General features: G+C 34.6%; 1 protein-coding gene across 2 annotated transcripts in view; it reads right to left on the reverse strand.

The window, feature by feature from the left end:
- The window catches only part of Graf (GTPase regulator associated with FAK), a 573,290-nt gene that overhangs the window by 70,747 nt on the left and 474,865 nt on the right, over positions 1-27,678 (reverse strand). For both annotated transcript variants that reach the window (XM_090395958.1, XM_090395957.1), the window contains 2 exons: positions 27,405-27,564; positions 13,068-13,407 (listed from right to left, as the gene is read on the reverse strand). In XM_090395958.1, the coding sequence (XP_090252084.1) occupies positions 13,068-13,407; positions 27,405-27,564 (500 nt within the window). The remainder of the gene's footprint in view (positions 1-13,067; positions 13,408-27,404; positions 27,565-27,678) is intronic.

Here is a 27,678-nt window from a genome sequence, read left to right on the forward strand (position 1 = left end):
GTTGTTTGCTGATGATGCAAAATTAGGTAGAATAATAGTTAATCAAGGCAATGTGGAGAGCTTCGGGATGATTTAAATAGACTGTATGAGTTGTATGAGTATGGGAAAAAGACAATGAGTGTAAGTTTAATGTGGAGAAATGTAAAGTTATGCATTTTGGGATAAACAGATTACAAGCTGTGTATCACATTGATAGCATTGTACTCCAGGAAATAGATGAAGCTAGAGATTTAGGGGTGCTGGCGGTAGATACAGAGTTAAAGTTTAGAGGACATATTGCTAAGGTAGCACCAAAGATTACTTGGCTAGTGAAGAACACATTAACAAGTAGAAATAAGGAGGTTGTAATTTCTCTTTATAAGGCCTTGATACATCCACATCTGGATTAATGTGCTCAAATCTGGTCCCCTGGGGATGTGGAAGTGGTGGAGAGGATTCAGAGGCAAGTGACCAAGATGGTGAGTGGCTTGTGGAATGTACCCTATGAGGATAGATTGAAGGTGTGTGGATTGCAGAAGTTGGTTGATAGGAGAAAAAGAGGTGATATAATAGAAACATTTAAGTTGCTTAAAGGATTTTATAGGATAGATGCAGGGGAAATGTTTCAGTGTTTGGCTAGAGGGACCAGAACAAGGGATCATCCCTGGAAGTTGAATAAAGTTGCAGTCAGTAGGGGTGTGAGGACTAGATTTTTTGCTTTGAGAGTAGTGAATGAGTGGAATGGATTGCCGGAGTCAGTTGTGAGTGCTTTTCTTTTAATGCTTTCAAGGAGAGGTATGATAGATTGTGTGGATAGATTGGGTCTCCTGCGATGAGTCTTCGGACTCCATGGAGGTGCATATATAATAATAATAATCATATACTGATAAGAGTTGGAGATAAGCTACATCCCTGTGTGACAATCTGATTTATTTCAATCTCTTCTGTTAATTTATTACCAAACTATAACTGCATTTTTGTATCTTTATATAACCTTTGTATAGCTTGTACCAAATGTAATGGATATATCCTTGTTTTTTCATTGTATTCCATAGATTTCTCTATGTATTTTATCAAAAGCTTTCTTGTAATCTACAGAGGCCAATATAAGTCTCTAAATTAAATTCTCGTCTTTTTTTCAATAATTTATTTTAGCACATAAATATTGTCTATACATGATCTTCCATGTCAGAAACCATTTTGTTCTTCTGAAAGTAGATTGTTTGCAATATTTGAAAAAACTTCAAACAGTGTATTCTTCCTATATTAACATACGGCTGTGAAACATGAACACTAAATGCAAAGAAATTCAGAAATTAAGAACAACACAATTTAGCATGGAAAGGAGTATGCTTGGTATCACAAGACTGGATCACAAAATTGATAAGAAACCAAATCAAAGTCGCTGACATCATAGGAAGAGTAAAACATCTGAAGTGGCAATGGGCTGGGCATATTGCCCAAAGACTAGATCAATGATGGACAAAAGAAATACTGGATTGGATTCCACAAGAGGAAAAACGACCACGACGATGATCTAAATCAGTGGTGGCAAACCTTTTTATATCCGCGTGCCAAAATTTTACAAATCGAGTTGCTGACGTGCCGGCGCATGCCAAAAGTTTACAAATCAAGTTGCTGACATGCCTGGCACATCAGCAACTAATTAACACAACACTAATTAATTAATATTAATTAATACAAAATTAATTGTAGAATTTTATTGAGACGAGTTTAAAAATTTACAAAATTTCATAAAAATGAACTCATAATGTGACATACACATTGTCGTATACAAATCAGTATCAACCTATTATCAATTTATTAATTTATCAATATATCAATTCATTAACGAGATTTTTTACTGTTGTACATTAGATGCCAAATGCTTTATATCAGGTTCATATTTTGCCACTTTTAGTAATATACACGCGGAACTAGATTCATCAGTCATTCTATTTCTTAAAATGTCTTTTATAAAATTCATTTCGAAAAATAATGACTCACAAGCATATGTAGAGGAAAAAATTGATAATATAGCCATCGCTACTTTTTTAAACAACTAAAGGTTTCAGGAATGGCATTCCAAGTTCTCAATATTTCCTCTTCTGCTTTCTTTTTAATTGCACCCAATAATCAATCATTTTCCATTATTGCCAAGTCATTTCTCAAATCGACAAACATTTGTTTCCATATAGAACTAGATTGAAAATCAATTAGTTGCATTTCTATATCTTCCAAATTCAGCCACTCGAAAATCTCCAAATTGAGTTTATCTGTTGATGTTGTGTCCGGATGCAAAATAAATTTCGATGTCTCTGCAAATTGCTTGAACTGCGTAAATTTTGAAGAAAATTCGTTCATTATCGACTGAATAACTGTAGAAAACTCTTTTGTCAATTTAACTTGATCTGTTTTTCATGGGATTCTAGATCTGCAAAGAATTTTTTTGTATTTGGAAAATATCGGAATGTATTGGAAATAACGTTACAATTAAAAATTGGTAATTTAGCTTCGAATGCTTTGATTAAATCAAACATGACAATAATTGTCTTATTAACACCTTGCAGTTTAACATTTAATTCATTTAAATGTAAACACAAATCAGTAAAAAACATTAATTTCGAAAGCCATTCGACGTGCATTAATTGATCGTATTTTTCAATGATTTTCTTATTATATAAAAAAAAGTCTGACTTCATCTAAACACTCAACAAATCTTTGAAGAACTTTCCCACGACTTAACCATCGGACGTTGTTGTACATAAGTAAACCATTGTACACCGAGTTTACCTCTCTTAATAATTCTATAAATTTTTGTTTATTTAAAGCGCGTGCCGATATAAAATTGACCAATTTTGTTATAATGCTCATAATATCTTCCAGTGGTTTGAAACTAGCCTTTGTGCATAAAATCTGCCAATGTATAATACAATGAAAACCCAGAACTGAATGTCCAATACATTTGGTAAAAAAATTGACGAATCCATTTTCCTCTCCAGTCATACTGCGTGCACCATCAGTAGTTACTGATACAATTTTGGAGGGATCTATATCTCTTTCAGCAAGTGCATTTACAACTGCATTGCAAATATCTATTCCTTTTGTTGTTGTTGCTAATGATGTTAAACTTATCAATTCTTCTTTGATGTTATTCCCAACACAATAACGAATAAAAATTGCTAAACAAGCTGATCCAGTTATGTCAGTACTCTCATCAAGACAAAGAGAAATTAAACCAGAAGATTTTATATCTGTTTTTTGCTGATGAGTTATATTTTTAGCTATTTCTATGATTCTGTCTTTCACTGTGTTTCTAGCCAAAGGCATACGTTGTATTCTTTGAATAATTTTTTCCTTGTTTTCAAAATCTTCAAAGAGAACTGGTGCGCATTTTAACCATGCTTCTTTTATATATTCCCCATCACTAAAAGGTTTCCCGTGTTTGGCAATTATATCTGAGGCAAAAAAACTAGCAGCAGTTATGTTTGAACGAGTGCGGATAAATTTCATTAGGGTTGTTAACTGGACATTCTTATTTTTAATTGCTCGAGCAATAAATTCTTTCTGTTCGTCCTTGCTTTTCTCAAGGAACGATTTATGGTTTGTCTCATAATGCCGTTTTACTGACGACGTTCTGCACACAACTGTCCCGGAACAAAACACACATATTGCTTTATTGTCATTGTTAATCATGCCATACTCTTCAGTCCACCAGCTTTGGAACTCTCTGCTGCTTGACTCTGATAATTTTAGTTTTCTATTTTCGCTAGCCATGTTCAGTAGAACTGTAACAAAATAATTCAAAACTTAAATCAAATGCATTTTTTATAGTTTCAAAAAAATCAACATTTTATTATATGCCTAAATTAAATTATCTTTATAATTCCCATTTACAGTAGCAAATGGGAATTATAAAGATAATTTAATTTGTTGCTTATGTGCACAAAACAGTGCACATATATATATCCGCTGCTTATTTCTGCCAACTGGCAGATGCTCAGTGCGAAATGCATAATGAACGCACGTGCGATTAGAAAAGGTAAAAGTCAGAGAATCCTAAGGACTAGTTTCAATTCTTTTTCTATCAGACTGTATTTTTACTGTATTTCTATTTATTCTTACTGTATTATAGGGCCCAGTCCCAACAAACTTACTCGTAAATACCGTTCCCATTTTTTTAAAGTTCATACATTAAACTAATGTTTAATGTTGGATTTAATATCCACGTAATTTATATAATTTTGTATCGCCGACGTGAAGCCTTTTGGCTATTTATTTTAGTAAATAAGTATTATTAATTAATTATGGCATAATCATAAAGAATATTAGTACGCTTATGTATATGGTGTAGCATGTTGAGAAATATAAAAGTACGCCATAAAAATATCAGCGATTACTAGCGTGAGCTAATGCAAGTAGTCCTAGTACGTAGTACAATACCGGGCAACTCGCAGCAAAGGTAGTAAAGTTCTGATCGCTATTCTTGGTATTTTCCATAATGTAAAAACACATTTCCTAGGAAACGTATGCTGTTATTACATTATGGCGGGAGGTCACTACCCAGACCGGTTTCAGCCTTTTTTGAAGCTTCATCAGTGAGTAGCTAGACCAAATTAATACCAAAGGGTATAGCGAAAAGAACTTATATACTCTGCTATATGAGTTGTGAAACAGGCGCACCCATTAAGTTACTTAAATATAAAGAGCCAATAGGCTTCATTTTGGAGATATAAACATTATTTAAATTAAGGGGATATTAAATCCCACATTGTTTTAAAACCGAATAAGAAACTCAAAGATTGGAATCAGAGTTTCATGCCGAATATAGTAAACTATAAAAATATCGGCAATTACTAGCGTGAACTAATGCACTAGCACGTAGTACAATACCGGGCAACTCGCAGCAAAGGTGGTAAAGTTCTGATCGCTATTCTTGGTATTTTCCATAATGTAAAAACACATTTCCTAGGAAATGTATGCTGTTATTACATTATGGCGGGAGGTCACTACCCAGACCGGTTTCAGCCTGTTTTGAGGCTTTATCAGTGAGTAGCTAGACCAAATTAATACCAAAGGGTATAGTGAAAAGAACATATATACTCTGCTATACAAGTTGTCAAACAGGTGCACCCATTAAGTTACTTAAATATAAAAAGCCAATAGGCTTCATTTCGACGATATAAACATTATTTAAATTAAGGAATAAGAAACTCAAAGATTGGAATCAGAAAGTTTCATGCCGAGAATTTCATGCTGCGAGTTGCCTGGTATTGTACTATGTACTAGGACTACTTGCATTAGCTCACGCTAGTAATTGCCAATATTTTTATAGTTTACTATATTCGGCATGAAACTCTCTGATGCCAATCTTTGAGTTTCTTATTCGGTTTTAAAACAATATGGGATTTAATATCCCCTTAATTTAAATAATGTTTATAGCGCCGAAATGAAGCCTATTGGCTCTTTATATTTAAGTAATTTAAATAAAAGTACGCATTTAAATTAGTTATTAATCACAGGACTAATGCTACAATATTGTAGTTTCATCAGGCCAACATCATTAAATTAATTTGTGGTAATTTTCATTGGTATATCCCATTCTGATCACCAATTTTATTTTTAAAATTCAAAAATTTTATAATATTATTCAGTATAAAATTGATTATTGTATTATTAAATTATTTTAATGACATTGGTTTGAAAAAAATAAAACGGTAGTGAGAAAAATATTTATGCATTGTAACTCACCATAGAAGTTAGCGTTGCAGGGGAAACCACAGAAGGATGTTGACTTGTCGTCGAATGCTTACCGTCGAATATAACTAGGACCCCTGATTTCACTTTACGAAAAAAGACATTAAAACGTTTTGCATATATACCTCCCATACAAAAACAACATGCCTTCCCCAACAGCCATTATAGATGCAAGAAAAAAAAATTAGTTTTATTGTATCTCTGAATAAGGTAGAGAGGCTTTTGCAGTCTGTGTAATATATTTCTCAACAAATAGTGCAATTAGAGACAGCTGGAATAAAAACGGTGCTAACTAATGAATCACATGTACCCCTCTCACAGAAACTACGCTGTAGATGCAAGACCATACATTGCCCCGGAAACACAGTATCTAATTAAAACTCTTGTCTAATTTTTCAATTACATGAAATAAGTGTTTGTGTGTTTGCATTTGAAATTCTCGATGTCATTATGACAGATCACAAAGGCTAACTTCAAATAAAATTCTACCACGAATTGAAACATGCCATATAATGCTTGTGTGAGTTCCCCTTCCAGCTCAAATGCAAACAGGGCAATAAAAATCAACCAAGGGTTGAAACTTTGTGTGAGTAGAGCCTGCCAGTAATGAGAAGTTCTGTCGGAACGATAAACGACACCCCCGTCGTGAATGTCTTAAAACTAAGAAATATATAGTGAATGTTGTTATGACAGTTGCAGATGCTATGGAATTCGGTTGAAGAGAATTAGCATTTCAACTCAAAAATTGTCGGTTCCATTTGTCTTTAAAGAGTCGCGTGATCTTTTGTTAATACCACACCAATCAAATTCATGTCTTCATAGCTGCTCTCTCCTGTAAAACAAAATTTAACTTGTACGTATTGTAACAATTAAAAAAAAAAAAGATTGAATAATTTATAAGCATATAAAAGGATACCATATGTAAATCATTGACATGCCAGCAAAATTCTCAGGCGTGCCATAGGTTTGGTACCCATGATCTAAATCATTGTGGATTGATGATACCATCAGATTTGCAGGAGTGACATGGGAAAGAAGTGCCATGGACAGACAGCTTTGAAGTAATCTTGGAAAGGCCTTCATCCAGCATTGCGTCGCCAATGGCTGAGAATGATGATCATACATATAAATATATATATATATACACACACACATACACACAGTCAGGTCTCTTTTTATTAGGTAGATACATTCCACAGAAAAGACCTAACTTACGTTGAAAAATTAGGCATATGTTCCATAATTTTCTAAAACCGCATAAAATCGAAGCAATGAATTAAAATATACCTAAAATTGCATAAAAAAAGTTTATAAAAATTCAGGAAAATAAGAACATCTAAAGTTGTTTTAAAGCTTTATTCGTTGAATTTTATTGAAAAGTAACAATTTTTATACATTTTTTCATCAGAATTATCATTGCTATTAGACAATATTCAGCAAACTGGTGCATTTGCGAACTGGTGCGAAATCACTTTCATCACCAGAAGAGATAGTCGGCGTATCAGATCTGTATGGTAAAGGCAATGTTTCTTCACAAACAGAATTAGCTTGTCCCTCGTTCGGTGTGCTGATTTTTTTCTTCTGACAATGTAATCAGTGATTAAACTTTGCGATGATGAATTTACTAATTTTTTATATAGCTCGCGACATCCAGACATACAGTTATATATTTGTTACATACAGATATAGTTATATACAAAATTATATTTGCAGTGAGGGGGGGGGGAGGTTTTTCTTCCACTTCACTATCATTTTCTGGATCTTCGACGATATCTAAAGTTAATTGATATCCAATAATATCATCATCACTTAAGGCATTTATCCACAACCAATTCGTCTACATCATTCTGGCTAAATCAAAACATTCTTCACCAATTTCATGTGCCAAACTAATGATTTCAGCTGATAATGTAGATGTTTGAATGGCTGCACTATTTGCAACACATCAAGGCCAACTGCTTTCCAGCAGGCATTTAAAGTTTGTGGTCTTATTTCAGCAATAGCAGATGCAACATGATTTAAACAGTCCAAAATAGAAATTTTTTTCCAAACATTAGTCACTGTTAATGATTCATTTTCTAGTTTATCCAATATAAATTGAAAAGTGTAATTAACGTAATATTTTTTAAAAGTAGCAATTATGATTTGATCTAATGGCTGAATAATGCTTGTTGTATTGGGTGGAAAAAACACTACATGCACATTTGGATGTTCTAAATGCAGATGACTTGATGCATCGTCAACAATTAATAAAACTTTAAAATTGAGAGCTTTTTTGATTCATATATGTTTCCACTTCTGATACAAAGCAATTATTGAACCATTCAATAAATACAGTGGTGTTACCCAGACCTTTGTATTAATCATCCAATGTACGGGCAGCTGTTTTAGATCTTTACCTTTTAGAGCACGTGGTCTTAGAGATCAATTTACTAGGAGGGGTTTCAACATTCAATCTCCTGATGCACTGCTAAAGTAACAACATTACTCGATCTTTGCTTGCTTTAAACCCACTTGCTTTTTTCTCAGCCTTTGCGATGTAAGTTCGACTGGGCATTTTCTTCCAAAACAATCCTGTTTCGTGAGCGTTAAACACTTGATCGGGACAACATCCACCATCTTCAATAAATTCGGCTAACTTCTCTTGAAAATTTTTGGCTGTTTCGTCATCTGCTGCTGCAACCTCGCCAGTAATCTTCATGTTTTGAGGTACATTCCTTTTTAAAAACCCTGTTAGCCATCCTTTGCTAGCAGAAAATTCTTTATCATCCTAGGAAGCAGAAATAGATGGCTCCAATTGCTTCATCTGTTCATAAAACTGAAGAGCTTTTTGTTTAATTAAATAACCACTTATAGGAATTCTTCTTTAAGTTAATTCTTCAATTCAAAATGGAACGAGCGCTCGTTCCGTTTTTTGTAATAAAGCATCTCTTGAGTATGATGATAATTTGGCACTTAGATTTGTGCCAGAAATGACAGATTTTCTTATTGTGACTTCATTCTTTTTAATTGCTCTTACAGTAGATTCACCTAAATTAGAATGTTTACCAGTCGCCACATATCCCTCTCCTTTTATCTAAAATTGCAATTTTCATTTCCAAAGAAACTGCTTTTCTTTGGTGCTTTTTTTTTTTTTCTCCACTGGGCCAAATAAAATCTTTAAAATAAAAATTGGCAAAATTTAGACTTACGATAATGAAAAGACAAACACTTGCTCACATGCAAAATTAAATTTCATGGACACTCACTGCTTACACATTACTCACGTTACGTCAGAATGTGCTGCAACACGTTTTTCATTACGTACAACAGAGAAACCCTGAATTGCATGAAATATGCACCGCATAACTTCAAAACTGCATAAAAAGAGACCTGAGTATATGTATCTTTTGTTTTTGTATATTTTTTCTGTTTCCTTTGTGTGTTTCTGAAGTTTCTATGCAGTGATTTCTATGCCATTTGTGTTTCTTTTATTGCATTTTCTATATCTGTGTTCCAGATTTTTTATGTTTTGCTTTTTAATATTTTATTTTTCTTTAAGTACTTCAGAGGCTGCTTTATGGATTATCTTTAGTAAATTTTCCATTCCATTATAGTTGCCGTAGCGCAATTGGAAAAACAGCGGAACATTGCGCCCTTCGATTCAAAAAGACCTGGGTTCGATTCTTGTCGTGACAAGGGGAATCCTTATATGGACTTTTTCATTTGAAGGTGAGTTAGCCGATATCATACGGTGGTAGCAGGGTTTTTTATCCCGCATACAGACAAATCGGCCTTCAGAACGCACGCAATTTTCAGACAAAAAAATTAAAAAGTACTGTTGTAGGTAATGATGGGCAATAGATGGCTTAGTTGGAGAGGATGAGATGTATTAGCCAAGTAGAGTAGTGTGCCCTCCCATGATGAGTCCTTGGATGACTCCCTGGATGTTTCAAGTAATTCTTCTTCTACAGGGTGTTCGAAAAAGAATTCCAGAGTTTTCAATGAAATTTATTTTATGACATTTTGAAGCAGAAATGTATGTAACATATATTATCAAATCACAATATCACAAGTTTGATTACTTCTTAATGTAATTTAATGTGTGCACCATTTACAGCCCTACAGTCATCAAAAAGGAATTCCACCTTAAACCACATTTGCATGAGCATATTCATAGGAATTGTTTCTATGATTGCTGTTATTCTATTGCACAGGTGGGCAAGGGACTGGATTTTTTCTTGATACATAATGTCTTTTAGGTAGCCCCAAGAAGAAATGCATTGGAGTCAAATCAGGCCTACACAGTGGCCAAGCAATGGGACCTCCTCTGCCAATCCATTTGCATTGCCACAACAGAAAGCACTGAGTGTTATGACTCACAGAAACAAAGTCAGTGACAACTGTCCAAAGGAATTCCAAGCAGGAGTATGGTAGGAATGCTCTGATTGACAAAAGCATCCATAAGTGAAATCAACAGCTCATGGAAACAGGAAGTGTTTTTAATTGGATATTCACCAGGTAGGCCAGGATAGACTGTCTTCCAGCATAGCTCGAAACATTCGGTTCGTAGTGCGAGTCATCAATTAAACATTCCTAAAAGCACAGTGCATGATGTTGTACACAAGAGATTGAAACTTCATGCTTATAAACTGCAGCTTGTTCATCACATCTAGTCTACTGATAGGACAAAGTGATAGGTCACAAACTGAACACTTTGTGTTCAGTTTGTGACCATGTTAGATCCCAATGCAGGATACAATAACAACCTCCAGAGCATTTTATTTTCTGATGAGACATTTCATGTGCATGGAGTTGTGAATCACCATAATTGTTGGGTGTGGGAGGTCAGAAAATCCACATGAACTGGTGAAGTTCATTAGTAACAGTCTGAAAATCAATCTCTGATGTGGCATCATGCATGATCTTATTGTTGAGCCATTTTTTTTTCCATGAGGAGATGATTACAAGTGTGGCATAACTGGATATGCTAAAGAACTTTGTGTTTCCCCAGACTGAGAATGTGGAGGGCCTCATTTTCCAAAAGGATGGAGCCCTGTCACATTATGTAGCAGTTGTGCGTATTGTGCTCAACAACTGATTCCCAGAAAATGGATAGATAGAGGAGGTACCATTGCTTGGCCACCGCACAATGCACCATAGAATAACAGCACCCATAGAAACAATTCCAATGAATATGGTTACCCAAGTGTGGTCTGAGGTGGAATTCTGTTTTGATGTCTGTAGGGCTGTAAATAATACACACATTGAGCTACACTAACAGGTAATCAAACTTGTGACATTGTACTTTGATAATATACGTTACATACATTTCTGCTTCAAAATGTTATAAAATAAATTTCACTGAAAACCCAGGAGTTCTTTTTTGGATACCCTGTAAATCTTCACTGATTTGGACTTCTTTTAGGTAATCTGTTAATTGTGATTGATATAGTATTCTAATGCTTTCTTCTTGTAACAGATATATTTTGTATACTTGTTCTATTTCTTGTTTTTTCTTATTTACTTCCTTTCTCCATATTGCTAGTATTTCTATTTTAGAGACTACTAAATAATGATCTGAAAGAATTTCACTTCCTCTGTAAACATGTACATCTCTCTCACACACACGTGGAGCTAATTTCAGATTAGTAATGACAATCAATTATAGATCTTGTTCTCTGCTATTCCAATTATATTTATTTATATTCTTTTTTTTTTTTTTTTTTTTTTTGAAAAAAAAAAGTATTGGTTATTTTAAAATTATTGAAAGTATAGAAGTCAAATAGTTCTTGACCATTGTTATTCATGCGAATAATAAGATCTCCTGCTATTAATATATAGTCATTTCTATTACATTTATTTAACTGTTTTTGTAGTTCCCCATAAAATTGTTTGGAATCCTCTTTCCTACCTCCTTCAGAGGCATATACTCCTATGATATTTAAGTGGTTTCTATTTGTTTTTAATTTAATGTAAAAGTTATAATTCAGTCATTTACAAAACTTCACTTTTGTATTCTATTTTCACATTTATTATCGATTAAAATGGCCACACCACTACAAGCTAAGACATGGTGGTCCACTCCACTATATAGGATAGTATAACCATCTATATTTTTTGTTCTTTTTAATTTCCTTTATGTTTCTGTTATCATGGCTATATTAATATTTTTAGTTTTTAGTTGTTTTACCAAGAAAGTTTTGCTAAGAAATTATATTCTTGTTTAATCCTTTTATCCAAGCGTAAGTAAAATTTGTGCATGAAGTTTCTCCACAATTACACTACTTATATATATATAGAAGCTAATGACTTCAGATTAATTGCCTTAGTATCCCATAATGCAAAACACAATGCATAATGCACACCCTTTAAGGGTGTGTATAATGCTATGCATTATGCAAAGGGCTACTACATAGACCAGTTTTGACCTTTATTGAGGTCTCATCAGCCAATCCCACAGAGAGAGAGAGATATATATACCAAGGTTGAAGTAACGCAGAAGTCATATATATCCCACATATAAGTAGTGAAAAGGCGTCACACCCTATTATTAAAATACTCTGGATTAGAGCAAGTGTAATTGGATAAAAGGATTATGCGAGAATATGATTTCTTGGCATTTTTAATTTATAACCAATGAAAATCCTTTCTATAACTTGCTCTAATACAGGGTATTTTAATAATAAGGTGTGACACCTTTTCACTACTTATATATGGAATATATATAAATTCTACATTACTTCACTTCAATCTTAGTATCTCTTCAGGATCTGGCTCCCACTTGGCATTTTTTCCTTTTAATTTTTAATCTTTGAACTTGCTTGCTTCCTGAGGAGTACAGCAGATCTGCTCAGTAGTGGATTTTTGCCTGAGTGGAGCCACAACTGAATTTCCTGTTCCTGGTCAGGAGGAATGAATTTAGAGTAGTGATCCTTTAGAATCACTCCGAGTTTTTGGAGAGGTATCCCCCCTGCACTTTAACAGTACCTCAATAAAGGTCGAAACTGGTTTGGATAGTGGCTCTTTCCATCATGCATAGCATTATACATACCCTAAAGGATGTGTGTTTGCATTATGGGATACTAAGGTATTAATATGAAGTCATTAGTTTCTGTATACAAATAATGTAATCAAAGAAACTTCACACACAAACTTTGTTTGCTTACACTTAGATAAAAGGATTAAACAAGAATATAATTTCTTGGAATTTTTAATTTAATTTATAACCACGTCATAAAACTTTCTACAACTAAAAACAATATCTTAGACATTATAAAAAAAAAAATTATACTTTAAACTACTGTATCTGAATAAAATAAAAAATACAGGCATTTAGTCAATATTCTTACCATTCCATGAAGGATTGTAAATCACCACAGGCTTGGCTTGCTGATCAGCTGGTAACTGTCCTTGAGGTGGAGAAGAGGAAGAAAAATGTTGTCCTGGTGGGTGAGCAAAAGCTGGATGGGTAATCATATTTCGTGGTGGAACTGCAATTTCAGATGGTAATAATCGAAGTGCTGGGTGGTGAACGGTAGAGTTTGGTGGAGATGGGTATTTGTTTTCAGTGAGAGGTAATGTTTCCCGCCTAGACAAAGCCTGAGATCCAGGATATGGAGGAGAAATATAAGGTGGTGGATAATTATGCCTGCGTGGACTTTCATTTTCTTCAGGGACTGTACCAAAAATCTTTAGAATTTGAGAAAGTGTTTTGTTAACTTCGAATGATAATTTGAATTTATTTTAAATTAGAATTAACTTTAATTCCAATTCAAAGCTGAAAACTTGATTAGTTAAATATATTGCAAGCAAGTCTCTTTACTTTTGTACATCTATTATTTCATAACTGTGACTATCAGACAAACTTTTAAAGTTAACCAACATAAGCAAACATTGTAACAAACTAGACTTTATGATTTAATTAAAAAAAAAAAGGATAAATTAGGAAACTATACTACTTGATCAGTGAATTCTGTTATGTTTCACAGTACATTATTAACCAGCTGTCATTAGAGCACATATCCAGAAAACAATTAAAACAGGGTATCTTTAATAAGAATGTATCCAGAGCAGTGGTTCTCAAACTTTTCTGATCATGATCCGGAACACACACACACACACACCTACATATATACCACAGGCAAATATTATGGGTGTGCTAGGTATGCAGTGAACATCCACGGAATAACAATGTCATCGATATTATATTTTCACATTTATTCCTGTTAAAGACTCCCCTAATTGTTTCCTAGCTTCTTGTGATTATTAAAATTAAACACAATATCCAATGCTTCATGAAAAGGATACTTTGACACATAAACATTGCACATCCACATTAACAGCCCAGGTATGCAGCTGCAAATACATATACCTTTGAGCCCTTTAAACAGGTATACAGATGATGCAGCAAGTCAAATTCTTACCATTCCAGTGATTTAAAACTATCCAGAAGGTGAGCACCAGAAAGTTTTTTTTAACAGTATAGACATTTTTTATTCTAGTCAGAAACAACAAATGCAGCAAAAATATATATCTATTCCTGAATAAAAATGAATACTTCTATCTATTCTGTGTCTACAACAAAATACTAGCATATGTGAGATAGCTATTTTTGATAAGACAGAAGAGTTGCTGACACTAACAAAAACTAATGACTGTAGGATTCCCGATAATGTGCTATGCACTCTTAAAACTTACATGCATCGATAAAAATGCGTAAGGTAAGGAATTTCTGTTGTGAGGCCAAACTATAAAAATGTTGTCCATATATATATATATATCCCAAAATGCAGGTGGAGGGTATATAGATGAAAACAGGGATTCTTCTAAATGCTCCAAATAAAAGTTGGCTAAAGCAGGGGAAAGTGGACTTCCCATGGCAGTTCCTTCTACTTGGTTGTAGAATTTGCAGAAACAACAGATTCCTTATCTTCCTTTTTTAGCCAAAATCAATACTTTACACCCTCATATCAAATTCACCATGGAAATTGACAAAAAAACAACAATTTACCCTTTCTAGACATCTTTCTCATCCACTCACCATCAGGTAATTTAACAACATCAGTTTATAGAAAAACCACTTTTACTGGACGTTACATTCTCAAGCAATCAGCACATCATCCTTCTCAAATGACAAGAATCAGAAAATGTTTAATTCAACGAACTAGAACTAATTGTTCAATTTATGCATTTTTGAAAATTATGGAGACAACTACCGTGTTTGAATAAAAACTTTAGTTTATTATAACTAAAATCTACAATTCGACGTTTTGACCTTTATGTCAAGGTCATCTTCTGGAGCATACAAATATACACAAGAAACAAGCTATACTACAATCAAACTGGTTCGTTAAAGACACTGACCAACCGCTACCACAATTGTTGGCCTGACCTCTGGTGAAAGAAAAAAATAAAAAAATTAAAAATTAAAAATAAAAAAAAATAAAAAATTATACATCAGCGCTAGAGTCCTATTATTTGTGTTGTCTGCTATATACATATATTAACATCATTCCAGCCAGTTGGAGTGGAATGGTTTCTAATACTAGCAGATTGGCTAGAGTCCTGACTTATGTTGAATCTTTCATATTAGGTTGGCTGAATGTGTGCCATCCAGATCCTTGGAATTTTCATACCATCTTTATTATACATAAAAATATAACGGAAAAACTCACGTAGAAAAATTGAGTTTTTCCGTTATATTTTTATGTATAGTTATGTCTACTCACGGTTTACCTCTTTTAAAACTCATACCATCTTTGTTATTGATATGTGGGTGGTTTATCAGGATTTCGCAGGATTCCTTAAATTTTCTTTCGTACCAAGTTTTTGTGCGGTGTAAGGAGCAGGTGCTTTTCCAGTTGATTTGGTGTAAGGTGTTAAGTGCGTGGTCTGAGAGGCCTGCTTCACCATAATGGTTATATTTGATGTGTCTAATGTGTTCTTTCTTGCGTATAGGGATTGTTCGTCCTGTTTCACCAATGTACGGTAAGTTACAGGTGCAGCGGATGCAATAGACTCCAGGATGTGCTAATGAGAGGAGAGGATCCTTAGAGGAGCTGAATATGGTTTTAAGTTTAGTGGGTGGTTTAAAGGTGGCATTGAGGTTATAATGTTGTAGGATTCTGTTGATTTTTTCCGATAGCCATTTAATGTATGGGATGGCTATGGTTTTACTGTAATCTAGATTCGTTTTTGTTGTGGTTTTATAGAGTATTTTATTGACAGTATTTTTGTTACAGCCATTATTTATGAATGTGTCACTAATGATTTTTAGTTCTTGTTTTAGGGCTTGCTGGTTAGAGCAAATAGTTGTGACTCTGTTTTTAAGGGTGTTAATGACTCCGTATTTTTGTGCTGGGTGGTGGTATGAATTCGCATGTATGTATTGGCCCGTGTGTGTCGGTTTTCGGTAGACTATGAAGGATAGACTGCCTGAAGGAAGACGTGTAACTAGTGTGTCTAGGAACGGGAGTGAATTTTGGTTTTCGATTTCGATGGTAAATTGTATACATTCGTGTTGTTTGTTTAGGTGGCTGAGGAATGTGTTTAGCGTTTGTCGCCCATGCGGCCAGATCGCGAACACGTCGTCGACGTATCTGAGCCAGACTGTCGGTTGTAGCGGGGCAGAATCAAGAACCCTTTGCTCAAAGGTTTCCATGTAGAAGTTAGCGATTGGGGGGGTGGGGGGAATAATGGTGAGCCCATGGCTGTACCTTCCTTTTGTAGGTAGAATTTGTTTTGCCACACGAAGTAACCGGACTTTAGTACGTGGGCAAAGAGGGCCGTAATGTCGGGCGGAAATTTGTTCTGTAGTAGGAGAATTGTGTCATTGATGGGGACATTAGTGAAAAGGACAGCAACGTCAAAACTGACTAATAAGTCATCTTTGTCGAGCGTTATGTTTTTGATTTTGTTTATAAAGTGTTGTGTGTTTTTTATGTTCAATTTATCATTTACAGAAAGAACTTTCTACTATCAAACAATACATGAAATTAAATGGCTTCTCCGAAAGGACTACACAACATCTGTTCAATTCCTACGAGACAAACCAAAACAACAAAGAATCAATATGTCAAGTTCCAATCCCATATATCTCCAGAATTTCAGAACCAATTTCAAGAATTTTGAAGAAATATGATTTAACGGCTACTTATATTCTTGTTAATAAACCACCCACCTATTTCCCCTCGTCTAAAGATAAATGCTCAACTATGTCTCTTCCTGGTGTATACCAAGTTCCGTGTGACTGCCATCTTTCTTACATTGGACAAACCGGATGCTCTATAGAAAAAAGAATACAACAACATCAATCTTATATTCTTCATAACAAATCCGATAAGTCTGCATGGCGCAACATTCTCTGGTCTAAAACTCACCTTCTACACAGATGTCGGTATAAATTCGAACGCCTATTCAAAGAGAGAGTGTTGAGGCCTTACTTCACTGCCCTAACATGAATCAGAATGTATAGTGTGACAAGGATAGTGCATAGCACCTACCTTGTCAAAAAAAAATTTGTTTTTTTAATTAAAACCTTCTAGATACTACATCTGTCTAATGATATCTTTAGTATGATTTATAAATAAGTTTTAGTATAACATTGTAAATTTATATGTGTAATTTATTCTGCACTCTTATGTTTACCTTTCTTCAGTGAAATGATATCGTGATTAGCGATTTAACATCATGCGGCTCGTTCTTATTTTGAATGATGAATTGTTTATATTCTATCTTGTAAAAAAACTGTTTCCTGTCAAGCCACAGATGATAGTTTGTTATTTTCAAACTGAAACATCTGGCAGTATATTAAATATACTTTTCTTGTGCTAACGTGCTCACACACACACACACACACACACACACTGCTTGGAAAAAAATAAGTTAATGGATACAATGGTTAATGGGCAACATGCATCGTGCCATGTGTTTGTAGCTGGCATAAATTGGAGGAATATGATGCTCCGAAGTCAGTGCAACTATCTGGGTGAAATGGCTGTGAGAAGGTAACTGACGGATTTGATAGAGACATTTTGATAGGCCTATCTGTTCATGAAACTGTTGATGAATTGGGCCATTCCAGTTCAACAATCAGTGATATTATACTGAGATGGAAGCACAGGGAATCAGCTGCAAGTGCTTCTCGCAGTGGGCAAATCCACCATACTCAACGAACATGACTGTAGAGTCACATTCGATTGATTGCAGGGCTCTGGGCAGTGATTGGAACATGAGTCTGCACAAAAACAATCAGAAGCAAGAATCACAACATGGGCTTCCATGGTGGGTCCATAATATGCAAGTCCAAATTAAAGGAAATAATATTAAATTTGGCAGAAAAAACAATAGGTTATACAGAAAGAGAAAGTAAAAAGGATTGGATCTCGAATGAAGTAAAAAGGTTAAGCGAACAAAGGAAAAGCATGAAACTAAAACAGAACAGAATATAATAGATTAACCAGAGAAATTAGAAAACTAATTAAAAGAGACAAGAATAACTGATTAGAAACAAAATGCAAAATGGCAGAAAAGCTATCAAAAGAAAATAACCTTCATGGATTATATAAACAAATAGACCAAATTAGTAAGACACAGACAACAAAAATTATAATGATCAAAAACAAAGAGGGACAACTAATTGAAAGTAAAACAAAAAGAATGGCTAAATGGGAAGAATACTTCAAAGATTTATATAATAAAAACAGCTCCCAGGATATTATGATTCCAGCCACTGAAATGGAAGAGGAAACAAATATCTTTACCAAAGAAATAATAGCACACAGCATAGAAAAACTCAAAACTAGGAAAGCACCTCGCATTGATCAAATACATGCAGAATTCTTAAAAGCAGGAAAGGAACAACTTTTGGAACCATTAAAAACATTATTTGAATGGATCTACAAAAACAAAGCAGTGCCTACTGATTGGACCAAATCAGTCATAACTCCTATATACAAAAAAGGAGATAAAACAGAATGCAATAATTACAGAGGCATTAGCCTCCTCAGTATTCCAAGTAAGGTCTTTACGAAAGTACTCCAAAAACAAATTAAGCCATATAAAGAACTGGCACTAGGAGAAGAACAAGCCAGTTTCAGACCAGGGCGAAGCACAACTGATCAACTATTCACCTTAAGACAGCTAATAGAAAAGACACTAGAGTACAACCAAAGTTGCTACATAAATTTCATAGACTTTCGTCAGGCATTTGATTCAATCCGTAGAGAAAACTATAGAAACTATGGAAGAATTTGGAATTCCCAACAAAACCATAAGAATAATAAAGAATCTGTACGAGAAATCTGAAAGTGAAATACGAATAGAGGATCCCTTAACCAACCGGTTCCACACACACAGAGAGTGGAATAAGACAGGGATGCAATCTTTCACCAGACCTGTTCAATCTTACACTGGAAGAAGCAACCAATAAGGCCTTACACAATGAAGATTCCGGAATCAAAATATATGGGAAAAATGTGACAAATTTAAAATTTGCAGACGACATTGCATTACTTGCAAGCACAGAAGAAAATGTACAGTGAATTTCTGATAAAATAAAGGTGGAGTCTATAAAATCTGGGTTAAACATAAATATGGATAAAACAAAAATTATGCAGATAGGAAAAAGAAGCACCAATCTGAAAATTGAAATTGATAGCAAGAATCTAGAGCAGATAGAAAACGTCACCTATCTTGGAGGAGTTATTGAGTACAATGGTGAAATTATAAAAGATATAAACAAACAAATCAGTCAAGCATCCCAAACTTTTGGATGACTTAATAAAATATGGAAGACAAGAGACATCAAACAAATAACAAAAGCAAGAATCTATGAAACAATGGTCCTCCCAATTCACTCCTCTATTCCATAGAGGAGTGAATTCCAGCATTCACTCCTCTATGGAAGTGAATGCTGGAATCTCAAAAAAGGCTGAAGAGAAAAAAATTATTAGTTACTGAAATGGGTTGGCTAAGAAGATTACTTGGAGTATCTCTGCTGGATCTCGACTAAGAAACGAAGACATAAGGAAACGACTTAAACAAGAAATAACAATAATAGACAAAATCCAAGAAAGAATACTGCGATTCATAAGAAAGATTCTGGTAATTGGACCACATGTTTATTAATCTAAATGAAAATAAAAAACAAACCCGACAAGTTTCGTAAGTCGGTTAACTTACATCTTCAGGGGTCAAAGGTAACTAAAAGTTTAAACACAAGAAATGAGAAATTCAAATGACTTACGAAACTTGTCAGGTTTGTTTTTTTTATTTTCATTTAGCTTAATAAACATGTGGTCCAATTACCGGAATCTTTCTTATGAACTGCTAAACAACAGAAACCTTCACATACAAAAAAAAGACTGCAATTGTTTGGCCATGTGACCAGAATGGGAACAGAAAGACTACCATCTAAAGCCCTGAATACAATGATGGAAGGTAAAAGATCCAAAGGATGGCCCAGAATTAGATGGATTAATAAAATAAAAGAGGACCTGAAAACCAAATCACAACAAGTGACACTAAACTGGACAGAACTGTTTGGACTCTCCAGGGACAGACAGAAGTGGAAAGAGTTCATTCGGCCTCATCATCATCCACATAGATGATGGAAAAGAGAGAGAGAGAGAAGAAGAAGAAGAAGACGACATTATCTAAACTAACATGCAGGATCATCTTCAAGTGTTCACATCCCACAGTACATACTTGGAGAGCTGTGTTATGATGCTACACCCTCCACCCAAGCAGATGGACACCTGTGGGTGTGGCAGATGCCCAGTGAGCATCTCTTACCAGTGTGTAACCCCCAACTATCGGAGGTGGCAGCGTGATAGTAAGGCCTGTTTTCCTGGTTTGGCTCAGATCGCTGTTTGTGGTTACACAAACATTTAATTTCGAGAAGTATCTGAACATCTGGATAATGCAATGCTTCCTACTTTGTAGCGTTTCTACAGAAATGACGACTATCTCTCTTGCAGCAAGACAATGCACTGTGTCATAAGGTTGCTGCTGTAACTGTGCGGTTTGTGGACATGAATGTCACCACACTTGACTGGCCTCCACAGATCTCTGATCTGAACTATATTTAATATCTGTGGGATGAACTGGAGCATCAGGTGAGGTCAAGGGATGTCTGGCCCACAACAACCCAGGACCTCATTACCTGCCTATAGGAAGATTGGTCCCAAATTCCTGAAACTGCTTCAGGCGTAAACTTGGCTTACTTGGAAAAAAAAAAAAAAAAGGATTAAAACCAAGTTTATAAAATTGCTTGGTATCTGTAATGTACAGTATACCTAAGGTAAAAAAACTTTCCACACACACACAGTATATATGAAAAAGCAGCCAGTCCAAATAAATAGAGTATGTCAAGTCATTGTAATATTAGAATATTACATTGAACAATGCAATGAAATTATTCAATGCAATATTAGAATATGCCCTGAGTGAAGTAGACTGAAGAAATAAAGCAATCAATATATCAATGGTAAAAAAACTAAATCATTTATGATATGTCAATGATATTGTAGTAATAGCGAACAACAAAAGAGAATTAGAAGAAATGATGAATGAATTAAATGCAGTATCAAATAAATTCGGATTATGCATAAACTATGAAAAAACTAAAATAATGACAAATATCGAAGGAAACCAGATAACAGAGCAAATAATAATATATGGTAACAAAATTGAGCAAGTACAAGAATAAACATACCTAGAAAGAACTTTTACATTAAGAAAAATGGTTGACAGAAAATGATATAATTACAGGGATAAAATATAAAGAGTATTATATTTTCAGATAGGATAGAAGGAACAGGACAGGAGGTGGAGTACTGCTGATGATAGCTGAAGAATTACAAACAACAAAATTAGATTAAAAGAGGATTTTAGGTCTCAAAGAGATAATTCATTTGAGACTGTCTGGTGTGAGATAGAGGCAAATAGGACAAAATATGTTGTTGGGTGCTGCTATGGACTGGGGAGGGGGTTTCCACAGGATGATGTAGATGCCATGTATCAGCAGAATAAGTGTAAGCTGAACAATTATATGGGAGACATTAACTATGGGGACATCGATTAGAGGGAAGAAAGAGGGCATCGCAAGATGGAAGTGGAATTTATACAGTTGCTAAGGGATAATTACATGAAACAACATGTTATAGAGGAGGTAGAGGGTTTGAAGGTGTTGGATCTGATAACAGCATCAGAAGATGTATCCATAACCAAGGTAGACACTATGACTCCAATTGGAGAGAGTGACCATGCGGTCTTGTTCTGGAAAGTTGCCAAACACGTGGAGTTCTCTGTAAAGAAGGGGCTTATGTTCAACTATAAAGCTGGTGATTATGAGAGACTCAGGAGACAACGTGGAACAGTGCCATGGCTTGAGAAACTATAAGGAAAGAATGTCAGTAGTGCATGGCAACTGGTCAGAGATTGCTTGAGAGTAGTAATAATATCAGACTGCATACCCAAAGTCAGGAGGATAAACCAAGTTGGAATTAAGTGGATGAGTATGCATATAAAGCAGGAACTGCAAAAAAAGAAAACACTGTGGAGGAAATATAAAGAAAAAAAGTGATCAGCATACTCATGAGCAGTATGGTAAAAATGGCCAAAACAGACAGAGAATTTTTTTTTTTTTTTTTTTTTTTTTTTAATGTGGCAAGTAAGAGAAAAAATGACTATGGCAGAATGACATTAAAAATGTTCATGGTAGGAAGGTGACTGAACCAAAAGAAATAGCTAAGTTGCTGAGTGATCATTTTGCAAAGGTGTATCATCCAGGTGGTTATTTTACAGAGATGCATATCAACATTGAGGTAGATGAAAAGGGATGTTCAGCATATTAAAAAATATGAATGTGAACACAGCAGTGAGACTGGATGGCATATCAACTGGTGTATTATGTGAATGTGCAAGAGAATTGGCATTGCCTCTGACGAAGTTATTCAATCTAAGTCTCAGCTCTGGCAGGGTTTCCAAGGGAGTGGAAAGATGGTAAGATTGTAAGAAGTACCAAATGGTAAGAAGTACCATTGCATAAAGATGGCTCCAAGAGGAGCCATCTTTATGCAATGATCAAGTATTGGAAAAGTTGATGAAAGGTAAAATACAACAGTGGGTGGATAAGGGATGTGGATACTCTATAGTGGGCAGAATGGATTTATAAAGGGTAGCTCCTTTCTTAATAAATTATTCACATTTTATAATAAAGTGACAGCAGAATTAGATAAAGGTAATGCCTACACAATGATACTGATCGACTTTGCCAAGGTATTTGGCAGAATACCACATGGAAAACTATTACAAAAACTGGAGCAAATAGGAATGGATATGAGAGTAACATGAATGTGGGGGGGGGGGTCTGATTGACAGACCCCAGAGAGTAGTATATGGTGGATGGGTTCTAGGAAAATTCGCCATAAACATTTTGCATTAATTATTATAAATAATCAATGAATGATAAAGGATATTATTATAAAATCATTAAAAAGGTTTATTAAGGTGAATGTCAGTGATACATAACATAATGAAATCATTTAAAAATTGTGCAAATTAAAAGAGATGCTGCGTAAATAATTAACTTTTTGCTGTGGATCGTCAATTCAACAAATTCATCAGTAACATTGTTCACTGGAAGAAATGCTAATGCTGCGAAGGATTTAATTTTCATGTTGAATTCAGCATCTGTTTAATAGCGTACCTTCAAACCAATGGCAACAATTTTGTGGTAAAGATTTTGTGCCATATGAAATAAACAACCTGTTATAGTTGCTGATGTAAATATGTTAGAAAAAGCTTGATAGTTGCTTTCTTAAAGTCAACCATTAATGTATCGGGATCTAATGATGAATGTAAGCCCTTTAAGGCACTGAATAATCTGCTATAAGTTAATTTTGATTTGCCAGGAAGCAAAGCAAAAAGATGTGGAATGCTAATACTTCCTATTACTATAAGTAGCCTGAATAATTGATAATATATATTTGGACTGCATTTAAAAGTACTGTCGCATGGCCAATCTTTATTATTTTCAAGGTCATCTAATCCAGCTTGTATACCAAACACTAAAATTCTCTCTTCATCATCTTCACCCACTATTGTATAGTGAGTGAAGATGGTGAAGATATAAACTTTAATAAAAACTGCTCACCATTTTCTAGAAATTTATACTCATTTGGAATTATATATCCACTTCTTTCAGTTGGGAATGGGGGGGTACTTCGCCTTTCTTTTGCCTTCATCTAATATTATGACATAAATTTGCTAAAGACAACATCAGAAATGAAGTGTTGATATCTAAATTTGATAAATTATCGGCAGTTAAAGACTGAGCAAAGATTTGTGAACTAGTAGCAGATGATTTTAAGTTTGCCATTGCTCAATAAACTTTAGATTTCAAGGGTTGAGAAGGGTGACAATGCTCACTTATTTATTTATTTGTATGGAATTCCCTCCCTTTTCCCCTCCGTCCCTATTGGGGCGAGTTGAGTCCCCCTCATGGAGGTTAAGTATTTATGGCTGTAGATCCGTGTGTTCATGGGGCCAGTTTGTCTGCTTGCGGGATGAAAAACCCCAGATAAACTGGGGGAAAAACCCTGCTGTCCACACCCAAGACTGGCTAGCTTGGCTATGGCTGAGGAAGATCCTTAAGCTCCTCACATCAGCGACGGGAATCGAACCTAGGACACCCCTTCCCCAGGCATATGGCTGCGAAGCGCAAAGCCACTAGGCTAACTGTGCAGACAATGCTCACTGAATGTTTTACATAACAGAATTAGTGGATAGAAATATTTATCAAAGGAAGCACACAAGCAGACTGTCAGTTAGAAAGCTTAATTTTAAAGAAATTACCTTCCTCTAACTAGTTGGTTGATAAGGTCACCAGATTGTTAGTTTAAATTTTTATGGCAAAAATGTTTACGCTGAATTTTCCAGCCACAGGTGGAGTGGAATGAGAATGATAGTGACTAGTGGAGTACCTCACGATTCAGTATTAGGGCCACTACTCTTTAATTTGTATATCAATGACACAGGGAAATATTTAAGAGGAGATATTCAGTTGTTTGCTGATGATTATGCAAAACTGGAGAGAGCAATAGTTAATAAAGGTGATGTAGATATCCTGTAGGATGATTTAAATCAATTGGCATTGTGGGCAAAGGATAATGATTGTCAATTTAATGTTGCAAATTGTAAGGTTATGCACTTTAGGTTGAAAAGGTTGCATATGGTGTATCATACTGATGGCATTGGATTGCAAGAAATTGATCAAGCTAGGGACTTGGGGATAATGGTGGAAAAAGAGTTGAAAGTTCAGAGGGTATATTGCAAAAGTTGGTATAATAGCTCATTAAATTACTTTGATGTTGAAAAACATGCTAACAAGTAAAGATAAGGAGGTTATCATCCCTCTTTATAAGGCTATGATTTGGCCACATCTTGATTACCGTGGACAGATTTGGTCATCTGGCTTCTTTGGGACCATTAGGTGGTCGAGAGGATTCAGAGATGAGTAACCAAGATGGTGACAAGTCTGTGGAATATTCCCTACGAGGACAGGTTGAAGGTTTGTTGGTTACAAAGTTTAATTGATAGGCGGAAAAGAGGAGACAAGATAAAAACTTTTAAGATATTAAAGGGGTTTTATAAAATTGATGCAAGTGAAATTTTACAATATTCAAATAGTCAGAGAACTAGGGGCCATATGTGGAAGTTGTGTCAGAGTGTGGTTAGTAGGGAAGGGGGTGTGCAGACCAGATTTTTTGCTTGGAGAGTGGTGAGCGAGTGAAATAGAATGTCAGAATTGGTTGCGAGTTTCCTGACAGCAAGTAGATTCAAGGAGAGATATGATATTATTTGTGTGTATGATGGTTGATTTGGGTCTCCTGCAATGAGTCTCCAGACTCCATGGAGATGCAGTAAAATAATAACAATTACTGAGCACATAAGGGAGTACTCTACTTCAGTTATTCAAATAATTCTTAATGGAATGAAAATTCTCATTCTATTTTACTCACTCATCCATTTTCCAAATCTTGCTATACCAAGGTCACATCACCACTCCAAGAATATGAAAATAACACACTCCTCTCTACCAGTGCCTAAGAAAAAAATTTAATTTCCAAAACTACCCATGTCTGAAGTGGATTTAAAAAAGAAATTACTCTTGGAACAAAATCTTTAACTTTCTTCTATCCCACATCATTGCTGTTAGTATTAACTAAAGTGGTGTTAGAAATCACAGCATTCTAACACACTTCTGATCATATTTCAGACAGAGGGTACAAATTTTAACTACCTAAAATAAAGCAGCATCTTCTGACATACCACTATTCCATTGATAATATGAGAGTAGAGGAAAAAACAGTGTAAACACTTCTGTTTTCTTTCACTTACATTCCTTCAATATAATACTCGCCCCTTTAGATAACCTTTCTATTATCCATAGAAATTCCTGCGAACAGCACATCTTCTGAATATATACACTAAATCTGCCTAAAAGTACACAGATCCACTTTGTACTGAAAAAGCTTAAAGAAGGCAAAGTCACAGAGAGTATGTCAGGAAAAATTACTGTTGTTTGACAATTTCTACCATACCATTCTGTGACAATGGAAAAGAATTTTACAAATGTAATAAGTCACAATACAGTTTATATGACCACTGGCTGAATGAAGATACATCACTACTGGGAAATGTACTGTGAAAGCTGCATGCTGGAATAGCATACTGAAGAATCCCTAAAAAAAGATGCTAAGGAATATTAACCCTAATTAATATTTCTTAGCTCCTTCCTCCACCTTTTTTTTTTTTTTTTTTTTTTACCATCAAGCAATAATCAGATATGACAAGTTCTGCCATCTACATGAAAACCAAGTACACTATATACATCTGCAAATAGTACAACTTTAAATATAATCTCAGTTTTTAACCCATTCATGATGTCCTAATTTCTGTGAATGGTCTAACTGATGAATAGCCAATTTACCATCACTTAAATATTACACTTATCACTATTCAATGACAAACAAAAAATCATGCTGCTACCATCAACATGCACAGACTTAGATCCTTACCAGTGCTTATGAATCCCCTGCATGTCAAGATACTTTAGACTAGTTTATATAACCAACAAATGTGAATTTCAATATTAAGAGCCTGGTTTTCTAAGAAGAGAAGACTCTTTATAAAGACAGTGAACATTAGATCAGAGCTTTATCACTGATACAAAAATCCTCTAATTGTTCTATTTAAATCCTCTAATTGCTCTATTTAGTCTTTGTTGTCTCCCCTAAACCCGAAAACAATTTGAAAATAGCTTTTTGGATTGCAATCATCAAATTTAGAGGTTTACCACATTAATAAATAAAGAGTAGTGCAATAACAGCGTTTTAAACACACATTTCATGAAAGGTGACCATATGCAAACTTGAATTTCTCCATTTCTTCCAATCTATTGTTTCAAACAACTGATATTTGTTACTATTTCCAAAACTTACATCTACAGGTTTAAATCAATAATAAGTTTCCAATTTCTTTCCATTCAATACACTACAAGGATTACAACTTTTTTTATGGGATTGCTATAGAAAATATATAAATCAATGGAAAACTTGAATAATGTTTAAGAGTAAAGCAAACAAGTTAATAACATGAATGAACGAACTTGTGTTTCTTACTTTATCACAATTTTCAATAAGGATTTCTACTACCACATTCCCAAACTTTATATCCATGATAGCAGCTACTGTTTCTTCTTCTGGCCTTAATAATGTTGGTCCAAAGCAGACACCCAAATTAGAGACTGTCATCATGTTTTTGTTGGAATGTTTGGCAACTCTGTAAAAAAAAAAAAATTAAAAAAAAAAAAAAAACATGAAATATTCATTGATTTTTTTTTAAAAATATTATCCACACATGAAAGACAGTAGGACCTATAGCAATCTGTTTATA

This window comes from Typopeltis vanoorti, chromosome 7 (genome assembly GCF_054136105.1).
Source record: "Typopeltis vanoorti isolate ZY-2024b chromosome 7, IOZ_Tvanoo_1.0, whole genome shotgun sequence".
Taxonomy (NCBI): domain Eukaryota; kingdom Metazoa; phylum Arthropoda; class Arachnida; order Uropygi; family Thelyphonidae; genus Typopeltis; species Typopeltis vanoorti.